The sequence below is a fragment of the Hydractinia symbiolongicarpus genome, chromosome 5, assembly GCF_029227915.1.
Source record: "Hydractinia symbiolongicarpus strain clone_291-10 chromosome 5, HSymV2.1, whole genome shotgun sequence".
NCBI classification, from domain to species: Eukaryota; Metazoa; Cnidaria; class Hydrozoa; order Anthoathecata; family Hydractiniidae; genus Hydractinia; species Hydractinia symbiolongicarpus.
This window is the reverse complement of record NC_079879.1, coordinates 27,236,898-27,257,427: the sequence shown is the minus strand read 5'-3', so window position 1 is coordinate 27,257,427 and position 20,530 is coordinate 27,236,898. Positions and strand designations below refer to the sequence as shown.

At 32.0% G+C, this 20,530-nt stretch overlaps 2 protein-coding genes across 2 annotated transcripts; one reads left to right on the top strand and one right to left on the bottom strand.

Annotated features, from left to right (window-relative positions):
- The first annotated feature begins 1,208 nt into the window (after positions 1-1,208).
- Positions 1,209-13,865, top strand: LOC130645770 (inositol polyphosphate-5-phosphatase A-like). Its single transcript, XM_057451864.1, has 16 exons — positions 1,209-1,430; positions 6,852-6,896; positions 7,723-7,823; positions 8,571-8,655; positions 8,805-8,871; positions 9,237-9,340; positions 9,421-9,479; positions 9,715-9,778; positions 10,330-10,385; positions 10,622-10,700; positions 10,950-11,045; positions 11,331-11,476; positions 11,548-11,601; positions 11,998-12,058; positions 12,166-12,225; positions 12,296-13,865. The coding sequence occupies exons 1-16, from the start codon at positions 1,347-1,349 to the stop codon at positions 12,329-12,331; spliced, it is 1,197 nt and encodes a 398-aa protein (XP_057307847.1). The 5' UTR covers positions 1,209-1,346; the 3' UTR covers positions 12,332-13,865.
- Positions 13,866-15,006: 1,141 nt separating this feature from the next.
- Positions 15,007-18,777, bottom strand: LOC130646100 (ubiquinone/menaquinone biosynthesis C-methyltransferase UbiE-like). Its single transcript, XM_057452239.1, has 4 exons — positions 18,719-18,777; positions 17,484-17,505; positions 16,149-16,289; positions 15,007-15,732 (listed from the first exon to the last, which is right to left on the bottom strand). The coding sequence occupies exons 1-4, from the start codon at positions 18,775-18,777 to the stop codon at positions 15,007-15,009; spliced, it is 948 nt and encodes a 315-aa protein (XP_057308222.1).
- Between the last annotated feature and the right edge of the window lie 1,753 nt (positions 18,778-20,530).

Here is a 20,530-nt window from a genome sequence, read left to right as displayed (position 1 = left end):
TTGCAGGCAGTTGTCTGGCAGAGCGAAGACCCTAATTGGTCTGCATAGCTCAAAATGTGTATTAAATACTCTAAGACTCTCCATCTAAAGCCAAGGTCCTTTCTGGAAATATTAGACAGGTATATCCCTCAATATTTGTGAGCTTAGTCATACATGTATAAAATATGCACATTTTTTCTGTAGTTATGTAAGGAATCTTTCTTGTTTCCTTTATAAACAAATACATAACTTGCAATCAGTATTAACTTCTGGATGATATCAATATGGAAAGCTAGTTGCTTCATTGTTTTTTTTTTCAATGTTTCCATTATTTTGAAACAAAAAGAAGTGACAACCAAACGAAAGATATTAAGCAACAAAATTTTACTAAAAGACTTGTTTGACACATAATGTATCACGATTTGCTTAGTTGATTAATATGTTGAGTGAAGAATAAAGGTATGCTCTGATAGTCAAAAAATGCAAAAAAAAGGCAAAAGCAACACAATTTGGTAAAACAAGGAGAGAAAAGTTTAGGGCATTTTGAAAAGGAAAACTTAGTTTGTTATAAAAAAATAGGGGTTTAAGCTTAGCTATCAAACACAACGGTATCTTGACTAAAAATATCATTCATTAATCCAGCACTACAGTAGAACAAACTGTGTGATAAAGTGACTTTGGATTGTCTTTCTCCGATCTGACCATCTTGTTGTCTGTCTGCGCAACTGATGAGGAATGTTTTTTCACTAGACTGGATTTTTTTTTCTTAAAACCAAAGGTTATGACTGCTTTCATTTGCCTTCTTTCGTTTTGTACGTCAAATTGTATGACTTTTACTTATTTACTAATTATACGATGGTTATAAGAATAAATTATATAACATATAATAGTTACAGAAGCAGTAAATACTCATCGTCTGGTGCCGTATCCCCGGCTAAAATTGCAAAACAAGAAAAAAAAACTTTTTCGGACGTGCTCAAAGTATCGCTGATAGATATAAAGACTGTATGTAAACTATAAGATAAACATTCCTAGATTTGATATAAATAAAAAAACTATGTCAAAGTATGCATTTATTGTAGAAGTAGAGCTAAATTCTTAATAAAATGCAAGGTGACTAACATAACATTTCCTCTGTTTTTATACTTTCAGTATGTCCTTCTTTCGATTCACTAGGTCGAGGATCCGATAAAAACTTTCGCTTGAAAGAGAGGCCGAATCAATAAAACAACGCAACCAAAACAAACTTTAGAGAAAGAGAAAGGCTTTCCACACGGAAGCAGTAGCGTAGCTAGCTAAGTTAAAGTAAAACATGAGTTTAAAGTAGTGATGGACACTGGTTGGATATTACCATTATATTTTAAACGATGCCTAATGAACGAAAAGAAATGGACACTGACAATATCAAAGTTTTGGTAATCACGGCTAATGTTGGCTCTCTTTTTGAAGAGGTTGGTTCCCTTACTACACTCTTATTCTTAAGCTCACTGGCATTTTATAAGCCAGCTTTTACTATAGTAGCTTTAGAGCTAGCTTAAAAATTTTTATTAGCTTCAAGTATTTATGATATTATTGTTTGAATGAATTAGCGATGAAGCAATGCAAGTTTTAGTTTGATAAAGTAATTTAACAGATCAGGAGAAGCATGTAAACAAACCAGCTCTACATAATATTAGCATATTAAAATTGCCAAACTTCATAGGCAAATGTACCAAACTGTAAAAAAGCCAGTGCTTTTTTATTTAAATTTATAGAAATAGCACAAAATCTTCTGATAGATATGGCTTGGCAATATGTTTATGAGAGTTTGCAGACTTTGAGTTTGCAGAATGTTGCAGAAGAGAATAATTAGAGTGTAATTAGTATGCTACCTTTAAATTAAACTTCTAATGGAGCTTAAATAAGCGAATCACAGTAACTATGCTGTATTATATTTTAAATGCTAACATACAGCTTTTATTTCCTGATTGTTTTATATTTTGTATTTAAATAGAAGGAGTATATAAGTCAAATTTATTTTTCTTAAAAAAACATATTTATTTAGAGAAGGGTTTATAAAATTTTATGCTTTCAGCTAAGACATAGTTTAATTTGTCTGCAAACAGCCATATATTATAATGTATAGCTGCAATTAAAATAAGAGGGTAAAACATTGATTCAGTGTTGTTTTAGCAGCATATTATTTAGGTGAGGGAGTCACAATTAAGCATTTAAACGTTTAAAACACATGTTCCCTTCATAAACTTTTTATTGGTTTGAAATAATTGGAATTGGTCACATACATGCTTTTAGCACTAAAAAAGATGTGAATTTTGGCTTAAGTGCATAAATTTTGGAATATTTTGCTTTTATTATATATAGTGTATTATAAACGATTTGCCGCTTTAGTAGGATGTAATTACGCCTAAATAGGAGTAGTTTATTTATACTATGACAGCATTTAAATTTTTTTTCTGATGAACTGGTCTGTTGTTTTTATTTTCTTCTGAAATATGTCCACATTGTTCATTATTTTCAACACAATGTCAAAACATTATGTTGCAAGAAAATTTGTGCATGTTTGCAAAAGTTGACTTTTTAAATTTTAGCTGGCTGGTGTCATTATCCCTGACACAAATTTTATAAAAAACATTAAAATCTGACATGAGACTGGAAATTATTATTTTTGACCCTTTGTTCTTAATAGTAAGAACACAACTTCTTTTTTGCGAATTGTATAAAAAATGGGTGTTGGAAAAACTTAAACATAATTTTATCTTTATTGTTCAGCAAAATTTTAGGTTTGTGTTTTTTTTAAATTGTTATTTATAAACAAAAAGCATGTAACTATTATGGTACTTTTGCCATAATATTGTTTTTTTAGGTCTTTTTTAAAATTTTATAAAAACATTTAAACCTGCACATTACCCTACCAAGAAATTTACAGCTTTATATTATTGTTTTGTTTGTAAGAGTGTGTTTGTGTGTTCTGTGATGCACCTACTTAGTTGATGCTAAGAGTAATTCGAGATTCATAGGTTAATGATTTCTCCTTTTTTTCAATATTTTGCAACTTTCTTATTTATTGCAGAGTAAATGCTAAATCCATCTTGCAAACACTTCACCTATCTGAAAAAAAATATTTTAAAATAGCATAATCAGGTCGATATAAATAAAATTAGGTCAAGTAATGTTGTTTGAAAACATGCATATTTTATGCACTTCTTAAAATGTACCATTGAAGTACCCTGTATATATTCGTTTATTTACACTTCCAATGAATGCCCAGATTAGTTTCTTTAATAAATATTGATTTTATGTGTCAAATACAAAAAAAACTGTGATTCCAACATTGTTCTGAATTTTTTTCACTCAATATTTCTTACTTGGCAACAACATTAATTTTTTATATTTTTTCAAAAATAAGGTTACTTTTTAAAAGAATGAAACATACATGGAAGATAAACATGTTGTTATAAGATATAAATTTTTAATCTCAGTTTCTTTGTTTTGAATAAATAAATAATAAAAAAACTGAATTAATTTTTTTATTGCTTTGTCTCTGTGAAAAATAATTATTTGAATTTTTAAATAATATCCTACTTTTTCTTTTAAACCCAATCATTATTTTAGAATTGGACAGAATAAAAAATAGCAAGCAAACAAGGATTATATTAAATACATGTTGTATACTTTACAAGAAAATGAAAAAGAAAGTTGTGAAAATGAAACAGTTTTTATCTTCTCCTTTTACTAGTAATTAAAATATTGCGTTATTTCAAATTTGAAACTTTGTGTTGTATATTTTTTTCATATTTTGACTATTAACACACAGTGTGTGAGTGTGTGATTATGCAATAAATGAAATATTGTAAGTGTGGTCAAAAAAATAATTATGCTATGTTTTTACTCTTGTTTCAAATCTTTCAAATCTGCTCAGTAAAAATTCACCCTCCTGGACACTCCTTACTATGTCAGCAATCCTCCTTGACAGTCCTTGTGTCAGCAATAAAAAACAAAAAAAAATAAAACAATGTAGCTGAGCAGCTGTTTTAGGTCTGTATTTAACTGGTCCTGAATTTTTTGGAGCTGTTTTTTCTGTAAATTTACTTTAATAACTGTAATTAAAGTTTTAAGGCCCAAGAAGCTAATTCAAAGGCTCCCAATAATGTTGTTAAGATAGATCAAGTGTTTAATTTGATATATAGATGCACTGTTATAGTTGCAGGTTTAGAAAGTGGTTATCTCAAGGATATAAGGATAAACTTTCAGGCCTTACATATTAGGTTCACTTCATAGCCTGGAAAGTTGCTCCATTAGCAAATGTCAGGAAAGTTAGACATTTTTAAAATATGTCAGGCATGTCAAAAAGATAAAGCGTTAATATTAATAAGTCAACGCAATGATAGCTTTCCTATGCTGTAAATATTCTGTGAAGCAATAACAGATTTAATACAAAAAATATAAGAGCAGACTTAATGTGTATCTAACAGCATGTGAAAGTTTTTGTATATCCAACAAGATCTTCTGTTTTTTTAAAGTAGTGGGTTTTTTTATTTTAATCCTATTAAGCTAATTTAGGTAATCCCCAGGTACTAAAGTTTACCATAAACATAGATGAAGTAAAACAGAACACAAAGCACACTGTATAATGACACAACCTAAGCTTAAGTAGAATAATCATTGTACACTTTACCTGAAATTGAGAATTGAATATACATTGTTTTATAAGTTGACTTATTTTCCATACTGAATCAATTGCACCCTTTAGTTTAATTCCAGATGAACAATAAGTAAGCTTCCTGAAGTGTGTATTAGCTTGTTAACTGAACAAAAGCCTAACAATATGCAAAAATATAACGCAAACCTATGATTTCCAAATTCAGTGAGAGCTATAGAAATAAACAACAAAAAAAGGAATGTAGCATAGGGGATATTTGTTGGATAACATAGGAAGAAAATTAAATCGATATAATACTTTGCTGAAAAACACCCCCAAAATAACACACCAAAAAAACACCTCAAAAGTGTGAATTAATTCAGGACAAGAAATTGGTCCAAATATACAAACTTTCTATACTAATGCTGTAGCAGGCCTGGAGTAAAATCACCTATATCTGTGGCATATCACTCATTGGTGATGATGTGCAATGATCACACATTCAAGTTATGTTATAGGGGACAAAAATTCAATAGTTACAAAAATTTTATTAATATCTAATCTTTCTTTATATGTACCAGTTTAACTACGTAAAGTAAATGTAATAACGTGTTTGAATTGACAGCAAGTCCTTGCGTTGCCATTTTATTTTGGCTTAACTTTCTGAAAATGCCAGCATTTGTAATTTGTGTCAGTACTCAACATTTGCTGATGCCATTGATGACATTTTTAAATTAGATACGCTCACATCTGCAATTATAAAATGACACGCAAGAAGTCTGCTATCACACACACTTAAAAGAAATATAACAACAAAATAGAAATTGTTTTTAAAGAAGTTATTTTCGTTAGAGTGTAGTTATGTTGCCTCGTATGGTAATGGATGAAGCATTGTGACTATTAAAAACTCTAAATTTATGGGGATACATTATAACAAATTTCATATAATTGAAACAAAAAATTAAAGACTACATTTAAATCTTTACATAAAGTTAAAATTGTTGTTATAAAACCTGTAAAAGCATAAATTCATCACTATCATCATCATTCTCGGCTTAACGTCCGTTTTCCATGCTAGCATGGGTTGGACTGGGTATATTAATGACCCTCTTCCAATCTGATCTAGACTGTGTTAGATCTATAAACTCTTCTTCCTTTGTATCAAGTCTGTCCTTATAACCTCCTGCCAAGTCTTTCTCGGTCTGCCTCTGGGCTTTGCCCCAGGAACTATCAAGTCTCTCCACTTTCTTAGCCAATTATCCCCCTCCATTCTTTCCAAGTGCCCCAGCCAATTCAATCTTCTTATCTGGATAACATCTTTAATTCCACGGATACTTAGCCTGCTTCTTAGCTCATCTGAACTCTTTCTGTCTCTCAGACTGGCGTTACACATCCACCTAACCATTCTCATAGCATTCCTTTCTAAACGGTCAAGATCTTCCTGCTTCACTGCCCATGTCTCACTACCGTACAACATAACACTTCTTACGCAGGCCTCATACAACCTTGCTGATGAAAGTAGTGAGTTTGCTGATTATGTCATTAAACTTTTGACGAACTCACTTTTTATAACACGCCATCAACAGAGCTGAGGCTAGCAAAATAAATTTAGGACACACTAAAATTAATTTAGGACTGTGTAGAGGCGTCCATGTGTAATCACACACCATTCCTGACCAGGCCTGTGTAGTAATGCCTGTTAACCCCCAAAATGTGTAATATATGTCGTAATACAGTAACTTTGTGTTTATTTTTCTTCAAAGTTACTAAAAAATGCATGTCTCAAATGTTAATAGACAAAATTAAAAACATCACTACGTCAATAGCCTTGTCAATAACATTATTTAACACCAATAGCTGAGTTTAAATTAATGAAGCCATTCCAATATACTTAACTAGTTAATCATAATAAAAAAAATAAGGAACAAATTAAAAAACCATAAGAAAGGATGTGAACATCCAAACATGTTTAAATATAACATCCAAACATGTTTAAATATAAAATTCTTTTATTAATTTTCATGAAACTGTAAAAAGTGTGAGAATAAAGTAACAAATCTGATTACAGAAAAGCTTTGAGACGATTAGTATTTACAAAACTAGTGCAAAATCAGTACTTTCCTTCTATTTCATGTTGAAAAAATGTACTGTTTTCAAGTTTTGCTTTCATTTCTGAACAATGCATAATTAATAAGAATTATTTATAAAATTGTATCTTTATGTTTCTTTATAGTATGGTGCCATTCTTCGAGAAAATTGGATGCTAGAATTTCACAAGGTATGGACTAATATTTAAAACAAAGAATATATATTTTTGAGTTATGGGTTGTTAACAAGTATACATGCAAAACGTTATCGCAAACCTAATTTAAATCTCCCAAGTGATAAGGTCATCACCAAACATTTAGGAACCCTGGGGAGAGCAAACAAGTGCCATTTTGGCATTATTTTTACATCATTTAACCTCTAAACACTATATAACCTCTAAACGAAATATGACTGTGTAATTTTTGCAACAAAATTTAATTTGGAAATCTTTAAATGGAAATATCATGGGAACAATTATAATGCAAAGGATTGTCTCACCAAACAATCATGTCCTGTAACTTTTGTTAGCTTTTTACGAAAAAAAAACGTAAAATATATATTATATAAGTTGTTGCATCCATTTTGGAAAGGATTTTACTGTAGGCAATAATATTGTAGTTTCCATATGTTTGGATTAGTTGACAGGGTTGCAACGCCTTTCAAAACTCCTCAATTTTCATGGATTTTGAAAAGTCTTCTCAAAACTTCTACATTTCCTCCAAAAGTAAATTTTTAACAACTTTCTTCTCAAGTCAAATTTTTGTGAGTATATAGTGCCTATACAAACTTATGCAGAAAATCTTATTGCAAACCGAATTGCAGATGCGAGTTAATGGGTCATTGAAAAAAAATTAAGAGGCCTGGGACACGAACAAACGAGTTGTCAGTAGTTACAGCCGGAGGAGAGAAAGATCTAGTTGTTAGAATAGACTCCACAAGCAGTTAAAATTCTAAATTCTGCTAATCAGTTTACTTCTGTTACCACAATAATACAATCAAACCTTTGTATCTTTTAGTTGGTCCAGACTCATCAGCCAACATTTATTGGGCTTCATTTACAAGAAGTTGGTGGTAAAACCCTTGTTGTTAATACTGAACAAGTTGTAACATTCTTCAAGTTAGTTCTTTTCTTTACCACTTATTATAACAAGTATTACTAACCTACACTGATATATAAATATTATAAACTGCTTAATCAATACGATACTAATGTTTTAATGAATGGTATAAAATATTTCGACTTAGCAAGTGTAGCATCAATCAAAATTGGTCTGACTATTGCTTCGATTATCTTCTCTAATGTCTCCATTATGTTTAATGAAAACTTCTACCTACTTAGGATTAAGGAGGTACTATTTTTGCTATGTAAACTGATTTTCATTTCTTTTCGCATAAACCAGCCTTAATTTCACAATAAATATGTATGCATTATATAAAGTATACAAAAAGAAATGTTTCCTTGAATAGTAGAACATTTGATAAATGTCACAGGTGTTTTATCTAAGCGTTTATGATATTTTGTCTTGCACATAAAAATTTATACTTGTTAGTTTTGATTTGTGAATGCATTACCTTTCTCTTAGTTTTCTTTTTGCACTGATATTGTTTATTCTCCTATGATACTTATTGTTTTTCCAATTTTACAAAAGCAACTGTGTGCATTACTTTTTCTAGCAAAAACATCTTTCACAGATTTTGCAAACATTTTGTTGTCATAGGGCCTTTTTTATTTACCTTTATTGTCATGAAATCAGTGCCGTAGTCCTGGTGTTTTTGACATATGTTATTACTAGTATTGTCGGAATGTGTAGTAAGGTGAAAAAAGTTATATTTGCAGTGTAAATGTAGCGTTATAATGCTTTAGAGAATTATATAATGCTGAAAGATTTGAAGAATACATCTCTGTACATAGTTTTATTGACGAAGAATATACGCAAGAAAAGTATACAGTAAGTGTCTCATCAAGGACTATACTCCTGTTTTTTTCATTAATTTCTCCACAATTGAAGTTCGTTGCAGCAATCCTTTTTACGCCAATCTGTAAAGTCAAGAGCCACATATGAAATGAACTCCTCTAATGGTATCAATAACGTTTTAGGCACTTGGAAGCTCCTATTTCATTCATAAATCTTTGCATGATCGCATAGAGATGTGGAACTTTGATGGTAATGTTTTTTTTTCCTGTCGAGAAAGTTGTAATTTGCAGCTTTGTGTTGTTCTTTGCAAGCTCAAATTTAGGAATCAATAATTATATTATGCCATATATCAATGTAAGCGATATAATCCAAAAATGTTTGAGACAAAAGACATTGCAGTTGTTTGCTTTATAGCTAAATGCTATAGTACGCTGGTATTAGTAAGATATTCACAAAAGTAGAAACCTCTAATATGTAGGATAAGGTTTTGGCAACACTAACCTGTTATTTTGTACGGCTTTTAATGATTTTAAACTTTCAAAACAATTGCACATACTTAAACATGCTATGTTTGATGGTGCTTTTTTTAACAGTGTTTATTGCACTTATTTTAGATCAGTCATTTAAGATTGTTCCAAAAGGCAGAATTCTGCATTCAGCATCTGATGCTTCATGTTACGTGAAAAAACATAAATTTCCTCTGTCCTGTTACTCAAAGGTAAAATGAAGTTAAAAAAATAACTGATGGAAACTTCTTTTGTAATACATTCTACAACCATGACATGTTTTATTGTTTAGAAGTTAATCAGATGGCCACGTAAAGGCTTTACTTGGACGAGGTGGCGAATAAATAACAGGTAAGGGAAATCTTCTACAAATGTCTTTACATGTTTTGTGTGAGTAAAGATGTCGTGTAGATGCAGTAAAAGTTATCGACATATTACAATGATTTATGTGTAGATAATAGGGAACCTTTTTTATGCATTTATCATGTTTAAGAGATAAAAGATTTGATTTGTCTCTAGCATTGCAGCCAAATAAGATACTTCTGATAAACTTCTTCCTACCCTCTTTGTTTTTGTGATACCATAGGGTATTAGATATGTTGAATGTGCATTTAACACATGATGCTTGCAACTTAAAAGCTGCTCTTAAGGTAAGCTTTGGTCTCGTACTATGCTATCTGTTCATGCCTAATTTGTGTATGAACTTCAACTACACATTAATACGATTAAACACCAAAAGAAGAAAACACCAAAAAAAAGAATTATTTCCATATACCAGAACATTTGTTTTCAATCTGAAAAAGTCAAGTGACCAAAACATACTGAAAAAAACATTAGTCAGAATTTAAATTTAAAGTGCATTATTTACAATATTTCAGGGTACTTGTACAATGGCTTCTTCCTGAAGATTTTCAAAATTAATAAAATTTGAGTTAATATCTGCTAAAACGATTTGAATAATGTCTGTTATGAAATTTTAGTCAAATTGTCTGAAAAATTAAATTCTATTAAGAAAATAGATGTGCAAATTAAGCAATTTACGAATCAACGAATGTTCTGAATGAAAGTCCTGATGGAGACGAAATGTTACATCGAGTGTTTTTTTTTTTAATGTAAAGTTCTACTTTTAAGATGTTCATCAGTGCTATATTTCTTAAGATTAAACGTGCACTCTCCCTCATTGTGATTATTTTCGTTCTAGTCACCTACAAAGTTCGCCAAACATCGAAGGCGATCTTTACAATATTTAATCGACAGGTAATCTCATTTGTGCATGCATAAAAAATTATAAAATTATAATTTCTATTTTATAATTTTAAAATAGAGCTAACAGTATTTTTTTTTAAAAAAACAGATTATTTCATACATCGGTAAGCTGCAAAGCGATACCCAATATTCTAAGTTAAAACGGGGCATGACTTATCGAGCAAAGTCGATTTACACTTTGTGCTATACTTGCTAAATCACTTAAATTAATCGTAATGTTTTTTTAGGCTGAATGAAGCGCCATCAGATCACCAAATATTGTATGGTGATTTTAATGTGAGGCCAGATACGAAAGGTTTGATTGATGTAAGTTGGACATCTTCTTCTCTGCCTTTTTTACTTGTTTTGGATTGTATTTTTATTTACAATCATTTTTACCTTAAACTTTCAAGCCATCCTTAAGTGCCTTTTATTAATTCACTTTAAATTATACGACAGCTTTTTTTTACATCTCATTCTGAAAATCAACTCTATAAAAAAGTCTAAATTTTCCGCAATAAAGTTTATTCCTTATAAGCCGGGATGGCTTATCGTTTTTCTTACCTCTTCGTTTAGCATTTAATGGGTGATATAGCTAGTCATCATTTAACAAAAGACAGTGATGGTCATCCGCAGTCACTTGTGTACAGAGCTGTAAATGGTTCAACAAAGGTAAGATTGTGAAAGTGAGAATTATACAAAAGGGGGTATTACAACATTCGGATGATTTAATAATAATAATTTTGCCAACCAAGCTAAACTAAGCATTATTAGTTATGAATTAAAATATGAGTTGCCGTGCGTAGCAGTATATAAGTTTTTGTTCGTCTGTAGTTATAAATTAAAATATGAGTTGCCGTGCGTAGCAGTATATATGAGTTACCGTCCGTAGCATTATATATGTTTTTGTTCTTCTGTCAACATCTTTAGTAAAGTAACAGAAATTTTTTTTTTAAGGATTTATTGAAGATAGGTGGCCGATTATTTGAAATGAGCAGTTACGAAGCCTTCGACCATGTCTCTGACCTACTTCAGTTTGATAGAGAACTGGAATGGGTATACGAAGATTTGTTTTCAGAGATGCCAGTCTCTTTTAAGCCAACGTAAGTATCTACATTTGTTAGATGCTATCTGTTTTTCAGTGTTTTTTTAATTTTGTTTGTTCGTATTTCAGTTACCCACACAAAGAAAATCCCGAGGACAATGGAGTTTCATTTTCTAATGTCAGGTAAAATTATGTTTTTATTTATTGATTGATTTATTTATCGGTTTTCATTTTTTCCCTGTCATTCTATTGTTTATAAATGACGAAAAGTCAAAATATTTATCTCACAGTAAAGATATCAGTCAAATGAAAAAGAAAACGCAACAAAAACATGGCATTAAAAGTGAATCTGTGAATGTTCTGTTGAAAAAATATTTTTAAGTCATTCGCGAAAATTAATGTCCGTAAAAATTAATGCCCGCGAAAATAACCATTAAAGTACATCTTGTCATCCTGACGAGCTTTGTCTCAAATTTAAGTTTTGCACTTTTGTGTTATCTGTTACACGCAAGAGACGAACAGGATGAACAAGACAATAATGCAGCGTTCCCGTATGTTAATTCATGTATTTCTTATTAGGTGTCCATCTTGGTGCGACCGCGTAATAGTGGACAAAAAATTGTTTCAGGAAGCTGTTCAGGTTTGACAATTAACTCTATGTTCTTTTTTATCGCTTTATTTCGATAATTCGCGAATCACTGTTAATTTATGATATGATGATTGCACTCCTTCGCATGTTTTTTTTAGCCAGATGAAGGTAGCGTATACGGCAGCTATGGTAAAAACGTTCACATTGGAGACCACAAGGTATGCTCAGCTAATACTTTCTCATTCTATAACACAGCAGAAAAGGCTGATTTCCGCGTTTATATTTTAGCCTGTATTCATGGTATTCAACTTTCCGAACCGTTAGCCTGGATCTCCAAATGAAGAAACATTAAACCACGTAGTCGAACCTCTTGCACTGTTATACAATTAAACGCACGAATGCGCTGCGTACTGAATAACATATCACTGATGCACCTACTGTCACCAACATCGTGTGACGTAACACCATATATAACACCACTAACCTGTCAATCGTCACTGGGTTTAACATTTGATAAAATGACGTGGGGGAGAATAAATATATATATATATGCGTTTTTAATTTTTATTTTCATATGTTTGATGAAGAGCGGTGAAGGTGGGTTTCTACATGGGGCATTTTGCGCTGGGCTAATAAAATCGCTTGCTAGATTTTTCAGTACATGCACATAGAAGAAATGCGATACTGTTTCATAGCCCAACTCTAAAATGCTGCACTAGATATCCATCCTGGCGTGTCTTCAAATCTTATTCACCACTGGCAAGGCTTCAGATTATAAAACGTCATGACAAATGAAAAAGACGTAATCATACATATGGAGCGGTTTTGCACGTCGGTAAATGATTAGGTGCTTACGAACCTAACATCCAATCTCATGAATTGCACACGACGCCAACTCGTTCTAATGGTCTTTTTTATTTAAAGTATACCCAAAGACACTGGAAACGAATTTCAGGGAACGCACATAGAGTATATATGTTAATAAATATATATGATTGATACTAACTATATTTTTGGTATAATATATTTTTAAATAATTCTTTGGCTGGACACTGGAATTATTAAGAACATTATTATCTCCTCAATGAGAGAATTTTATTATCTCCTCTATGAGAGACTGATTTCATTTATTTATTTATTATCTTGAGATGAACGAAAAAAATCTTGTCAAAAAAAGGCGTTTTGTGATATTTTAACTATCAATTTTTACATTTTAATCTTTTATTTTATTCTTTATTTACTAACTAAGATATAAATCGTCTGTGTTATTCTGGCGTGTTAGATAGCCCTGAATATGATCTTAAAACGAAAACTGAGAAGCCTCGAATATGATTTCAAAACAAAAAAGACATTCATTAAACCTTTTTTTACTATTGCGTACAGGACCGATTGATCGTGTAATAACTCTTGCTTTTATCGCTATGTATTCTTGACAACCTTCACGCCGTGTGTTTTCTAAAATTATTTAGTAAAGAGTGACCTTTGGGTAGGGTACTTTTTCAGCTGATAAATGTAAGTATTAATATTTATTTAGCTTTTATTGTACTGTTTATCAAAGTGTATTCTATTAATGGAGCCTTTATATTTTACCGTGTGGTATATTTAATATTTTGCTTATCCTTGTCCCAGATAATCTTGAATGCAACTAAACCATAAAAACCACTTCTTCTAGCGCTTCTGCTGACAAAGAAAAGTTTCGCAACAGTTTTTTAACAACACAAAAAGTTTTACTGAGATTTAAGCAATTTATTTTATTTTTTACAAAATAAAACACGAGAGTCTGGGTACAAGGATGATAAATGATATGCGTGTTATATATTTCTTAAATTGTTAAAATAGATGCGCACGTGTAGTTGAACTTTGTTGTTTTTTCTCAATCAAATTCTTTACCAAATTAAATCCATGACCAGTAAAATAGCCCTTTGTACAGCTTTATACCTAAAAAATTTTTTTCCAATTTTGTTTAGTTTAGTTGTAATGGGCCTCGTGTGAAGTACGGACAGACGGAAGGACCCTAATTCATAGGTCACTTTGCTAGTTAAGATTAGAATAATTTTTTCTTTGTCTGGAAAGCAATAAGAAGCTTGTAACGCACAAAGTCCATCGCATAATAACCTTGCTATAAAACAACTTGTGCTTCACACAGGGATATGTTCTTTTTCAAAACCCATTTATTTAGAAAAAAGTTTCAAATAATAAAAAAACATTTCAAAAAAATGTGAGAGGGAAAAAACTTTTGCACAACTTTCACGAATCCAGTTTTAGTGCTATTTTGGAGGAGACTATCATGAATTCGTATTGCTAGTCGAAGGTCCGTGAATCAATCCACAAGTTCACCCGTCCTTTATTTACCACATTTCGTGTGTCCCACTATTTGCGGTTAGCATTTTGCGTGACAGCTAGCCAGACGTATACGGTCATTATAATACTAGTCGGTGACCCGGGGATAAATTCACGGGTTCGCTCCAACCTCGTTCCTACGACATTTTGTCTTGCTGATGAAGTTGTTCCGTAATAATGGCTCAGGGGCCAGAAGACCCTGGGGACGAGGTAAGGATTCGTCCATTCGCCATTTACTACATTTTTGAGCAGAGACGACAAACGACGGCTATTATTATAAAGATGGCTTTTTGCTAACTACTGTGACGTCAGTTCGACGTACTTCATTGAGGGTTAATAAAAGTAGTAAGAACAAAACCAAGAAAACGTAAAGTTAGCTGAACATGGATTGCGCAAAATAATGCTAAAAATTAAACTGAAAAATATTTTAAATTTCATATTAAAAACTACTCGCGCCATTGAATTGAGCTCATAAAGACTTTAAACATGTCAATTTTAATTGTTGCATTTTTATGACTATTATCTATCCAGGGTAGCCTTTTTAGTTTTTATTGATGCTGTTATCAGTAAGGGGAATGGGGGTCCTGCGCAGGGAAATCATGCAAACACAGTAGCTTGACAGATATTTTAGTTTGGTGCAAATTTTTGACAAAAATTAGTTACAACTTCTGAGCAAATAACATAGTATGTTCACCAACTTTCCTATTCAATTGATAAAAATCGTGCGCAAAATGAATTAACGTCGCTTCATCTTTATGTTTCTGTAACAGCTTCAATAAGGAATCTAGTTCTCCACTTTCCTCCAATATTTGCCAAAGACAATCGCTTTTTCGCCAGTTTGGATTTAAAAGATTTTCTATTTCTAAATAACCTTTATTTGAATACGAGCCTGGTTGGCTTACGTAGGAAATGTTCCCAAAGCCTTTCTTCCTCAGCACGTGAATAAGATCCTCTTCATCCATATAGACCTGTCTCAAATACGCATTTGCTTTTGGTGCTAGAGATGGAGAAAAAAAAGCATCGATATTTTGCCGAAAAAAATGATCAATTACTAAAACACCACCCGGCTTTAACACTCTGTAAGCTTCTACTATCGCTTTTTCTGCATTATTGTAGTTAGAAACATTTTTTTCCTCCTTTGAAACATCCAAATGATGCAATACTTGTATAAAAGTACAAGCATCAAATGTGTCATCAGCAAACGGAATGTGAGGCAGATGATGTTGTTTCACTTCCACAACTCTGTCTTTATACTTGGACAGTTTTGACTTTGCTTTTTCAAGCATTCCAGAACTTGCATCTAACAAGGTTAATTTTCCAATGCCATTTTCAATTAATGCAAGACTATAATTTCCTGTTCCACATCCTGCTTCCAACATATGGATCTAAGCGAAAGAAACGTTACAACGTTAAATAAAAGTGAAATATTAAACAGTACAATATTTGTACAAACTGGTAGCCTTATGGTAGAGCGTTCGCTTCAAGTGCGTGAGGTTTGGGTTCAAACCCAGGCCGAGTCATACCAGAGACTATGAAAGTGTGAATCATCCTTTTTGCTTAGCACTCAGCATGAAAATAGGATTGATATCTTAGACAGTTGTCGAGTTAAGCGGCTGCTGTACTTGCACGCCTTTCGTAGCTCAAATCGTAGCTATAAATGCACTAGGACCCTTTTTGCAGGACCCTTGGTGATAGCAACACTATAGGAACTGAAAAGGCTATCCTGGGTAAATAATTTTAGTGCAAGCCTAAAAGTTACAGTAAAGTTATATGGCATAAAAATTGTTTACAAAATATTTACCTTTGAAGGATCCATCTTCAGCATTCCTTTTACCATATATGACATTACATCTGCTCCATCAGCAAATCTGACATTGTCATATGTCTTGCAATGTTCATCATAATCTCTCAAATTGCTCATGATGTTTTGTCCATTTACTCCCTAAAATAATAAAACCTCTACGGAATAACATAATTCTACTTTTTGCCTTATAGAGATGCCCTAAATACACAAGCTGAAATACGATAAATCAATAAAATATATTCTTAAAAAAAAAAGGTGTTAATAATATAAACATTTTCATGTCAGAAAAAATCGAGTTTATTCTAAGCTACGTTTCGACAGCTCTCATCGACGGGCAATGTTCATATTTGGCTATTTAGATCGTTGAAGGATCGAAATCAACCGATCACAACAGCTTTTTGCGGATCTGGATGGTTTTTTTGTCACGTTTGTTGCTGTATATGTTCTGCCCAGATTATGAACGCTGCCGAGGTTATGTACGGCAGCTTGCCCCGTTTATAAACAGGGCAGAAAATACATAATCAGGACACGGCTATGTACAACAGTTAAAAAATATTATTTGGCACATATAGAACGACCATAATCAGAAAAGGCTTGTTTATATGTACGGCAGTCTAATATTATTTGTTACTTAAAAACGGACATAATCAGCGCAGGCCAGCCTATGTACAACACTTTTATATTATTTCTCACTTATAGAACGGATATAATTGAGGCCGGCGGGCTTTTATATCATTCGTCACAAGCAAATAGCCCTGGTGGGAAAGTTGTTGTTCTCAAATGAAACGAAATTTCGTGGAAACTAAATTTTGGGATTGGCAAGTTTAGTAATTTAGGTCATCCTCAGAATTCAATTCCCGCGAAAAATAAAAATGATCCTACTCATCTGCAAAATCTAGTTCCGTTAAATTTAGTTACTTTCAAAGTATAATATGTTAAAATGTACTCACAAGAGAAGTTTATACTAAGAATTACGTCAAGACTATTTTGTGGTATGCCTTGTTAGTTTTCATTGGTGTTTTATCTGACCAGCTATTATATCAGCGTTCATAATCCGGTCACCACGACATAGTCCTAGCAAAAAAAACAAAATCGGGCCATGCGTACATAATCCGGTCGTCCTGTTTATAAACAGGCCGTTTTCGCAATCTGAGCAGAACATATAGTGTAACCGGAAAGAAGCACTCGAAATTAACCTAGACTGCAATTTTTAAGTAAGTATTCTAATTTATAATTAATACATGACAGCATTTTTTGTAGCCTCAAAAAAAATTGTCACTTTCGTCCGCCATATTTTTGACAAATGCTAGGCAATCATAAACGCAAACATACCTTCTCACCTTGATCTTTGTAACTAAAACAACAGAATGCAAACAAAGTTTCTTTATCCCTTTTAACTGTTTTGTTTGTTTATTTGTTTGTTTATTTGTTTGTTTGCGGCTTTAGTTATTTAATTTTCTTCTGCAATAGATTGTACGTTTTATCATTTTTACTGACATTGTTATGACATTAAAACCACTATATAACATAAATAAACCACTAAATGTGACATCAAGTTCCTCTTTGAACAATTAACCGGTTACAAATATTTTTACTGAAAAATAACTTTATTTAAGCGACAATTCCTTAGGTTGATGAACTTTTGCAATGATAAATACACAACTTTTACAAAATTTTATCAATTCTTACTAAAATTTCCATTTGCAAAAATTTCTGAAAAACTTATTTGGAATCTTTTAGTTGTCACAACACATCTTCGCAAAAGTATTGACAAGCAAAATAATGTTTTCGTGTTTTCCCCTTTTTTAATTACGTGCTGTTTATTTAGGCCGATAGAGGTCCTTCGCTTATTTTTAGTACTAGTCGGTGACCCGTGGAAATATGCACGAGGTCGCCCGTCCTTTATATATTGCATATTTCGTAGCACAATGTTTTTTTTCTCGCGCAAACAGACAGACCAAATACGGCTATTATTATAGAGACTAGTCGGTTACCCGTGGAAGATTCCACAGGGTCGCCCATTCTTTATATAACGCATTTCGAGTTTCCGTAGCATGTTGTTGTTCTCGCAGACAGACAGACAGACAGATAGACAGACAGACAGACAGACAGACAGAATACGGCTATTATTAAAGAGATAAGAGCTGGGGGAACTGGGGTTGAAATGCCGGGTTAAGCCACAAGTAACTGTGGGACCACGAGAGAAACGCCTAGTGGAGCCTAATAGCCGCAGATTGTGCCACACATCCAGGTAGAGCGCTGTAAGTACAGATATGCAGTATGTCGTTAATCGATGAAGCGCGCATTTGAGTTCAAACCCAGGCCGAGTCATGCCAGAGACTATAAAAGTGTGAATCATCCTTTTTGCTTAGCGCCCAGTTAAAAAAAGATTAAAAGCATGACCAGGATGAGCGCTTAGTACAGGTTAACTTGTGTTGCACATCCGCATAGTGATTATATCAATTTCCAAAAACAAGCGCCTAGGTCGACGGTCTTCGCGATTGTAGTAGACTTCCGCCTTTTATAAAGCTGGGTTTCCTGGTTATTCTCTTGTTTTTTTAGCTCACTTATGTCTGAAATTTGATATTTTCTGTAAACTTACTTCTTCTGTGTTTCGGTACGGCATGATTTGAGATTTAAAATCTTAAGCTTTCTTTAAATCGAAGATTTTAAAACTGCGTACTCTTTCTATTTCTCGGATTGGTAAGAAAAATTACATTGGCTGTGGAAAAACTCTTCCCAAACCATTTCAGTTTTGGACCAAAGTCGTCACATAAACATTGTGGAATACATTTGAAAATTACAGCGGTTCAAGCTGAACGCTGTAATCAATAAATCAGTAAAAAATGCTGTTTAGTATGTGTCCTAGTTAACTATAATTTTGTCGAAACCTTTGGTAAAACATAATGTAAATAAAAATGAGTCAGAGACAACGTCATTGGCGCCATCAAAAGCAAAACAATTATATTCAATATCGTATTTGACGTTTTTTTGCAAACTTTGCGCCGTTCTGGTGACCATCTTGACTTCTGAATTCTAAAACATGTAAACTTTGTCGCTGAAATTTGGCGCGTAGAGAGGTTGGAAAAGAAAACTATTAAAACACAAAGAGCACATCATATTTTTAAGAACAAATGCATACACAAGACATAAAAACGAACAAAATAAAAAGATGAGATATTCCACTAAATTAATTTTCGTTTAAACTATTTTTTAACGTCAGGGCATTTATCGTAAAATCAAAACCAAAAATTAATTCCAAATTTATGAACAAACCGACAATGACATTAAAATATTTATTATAAATATTTATATTTATTATATTTTTATCTATTTGTAAATCATCTTAAAGATACGGTAACCCCCTTCAGGGTCATTTTTTTAAAAAAAAGTTTTATTTTTAATTTTGATTCTTTGGCATAATTTCCTGAAATTTTTTAAAAAAGAATTAAAAATATTTATTGTTATAAGTGATAAAATGAAGAAAAATCTTCTTTATCTTTTAGTGCTTTCAATAGTGTACTCAAAGTTTAAAATTCCTTAATTATATTTAATCTGTATAATAATTAAAGAGAGTTATGCAGAACGAATAAAAAATTTCATCCCTACATATAACATAGGAAACATTTGCACTTTAATAATTTATAAAAATATATCATTATTTATCATCTATACCTTTTTAATTTATTTCTTTATTTTTTTTCGTTTTTATCCTGCATGTCATGTTATCCTGTTGTCTGTTTAACAATAACTAGACCCAAAGTTCTGCGAAAACACTTTGCCTTTAATTTTAAATAAAATATTCATGACTTATTAATTATTCATAACGTTTAAGTGGGTGTAACCATGATTCTTGCAGGTGAAAGCAAAGATCTTTGATTTGCTTTTTCTTTTACTCGAAATAAAATTTTCAGTCGTAACGTTATATATTTTTGTCGAACACTCCCCTCCATCTTGTCGAAATTGGACGAAAACAAGTTTGTTGTGACAATTATATCTTTGGCTACAAAACTTTGCTTTTTTAACGCAGAAAGTGAGGAAATATCGAGTTATTGATCTATCATGCTTAAAAATAGATAAATCTGTCATAACACAGCTATTGTGACACAAAATATGCTATATTTTTGGAACCACGTGTTGTTTTGAGTAAAAAAAGCAAAGTTTTTAAGAGCTGAATAAGAGCTTCGCAAAGATATTTTTTTCGACGAACAAAAACTTTACGGAGGGGAGTGTTCGACAAAATGAATTGGAAGGGTGAATTTTTGTATATAACTTTTTTTCTACTTTTTGGATTTTTTTTATGAAAATATTTTATCATCATTCTAAAGATAATTTATTTGGGTTTCAGAATATATATATTTGCTAGGGTTAATATAGCG

Coding starts and splice junctions, on each gene's coding strand:
- LOC130645770 (XM_057451864.1), top strand. CDS start 1,347: ATGCCTAATGAACGAAAAGAAATGGACACTGACAATATCAAAGTTTTG. Junction 1,431..6,851: donor TTGGCTCTCTTTTTGAAGAG/GTTGGTTCCCTT, acceptor GTTTCTTTATAG/TATGGTGCCATTCTTCGAGA. Junction 12,226..12,295: donor TTCACATTGGAGACCACAAG/GTATGCTCAGCT, acceptor TTTATATTTTAG/CCTGTATTCATGGTATTCAA.
- LOC130646100 (XM_057452239.1), bottom strand. CDS start 18,777: ATGCCGTACCGAAACACAGAAGAAGTAAGTTTACAGAAAATATCAAAT. Junction 17,506..18,718: donor ATATCAAATTTCAGACATAA/GTGAGCTAAAAA, acceptor CTGTTGTTTTAG/TTACAAAGATCAAGGTGAGA. Junction 16,290..17,483: donor ACAAAGATCAAGGTGAGAAG/GTATGTTTGCGT, acceptor TTATTATTTTAG/GGAGTAAATGGACAAAACAT.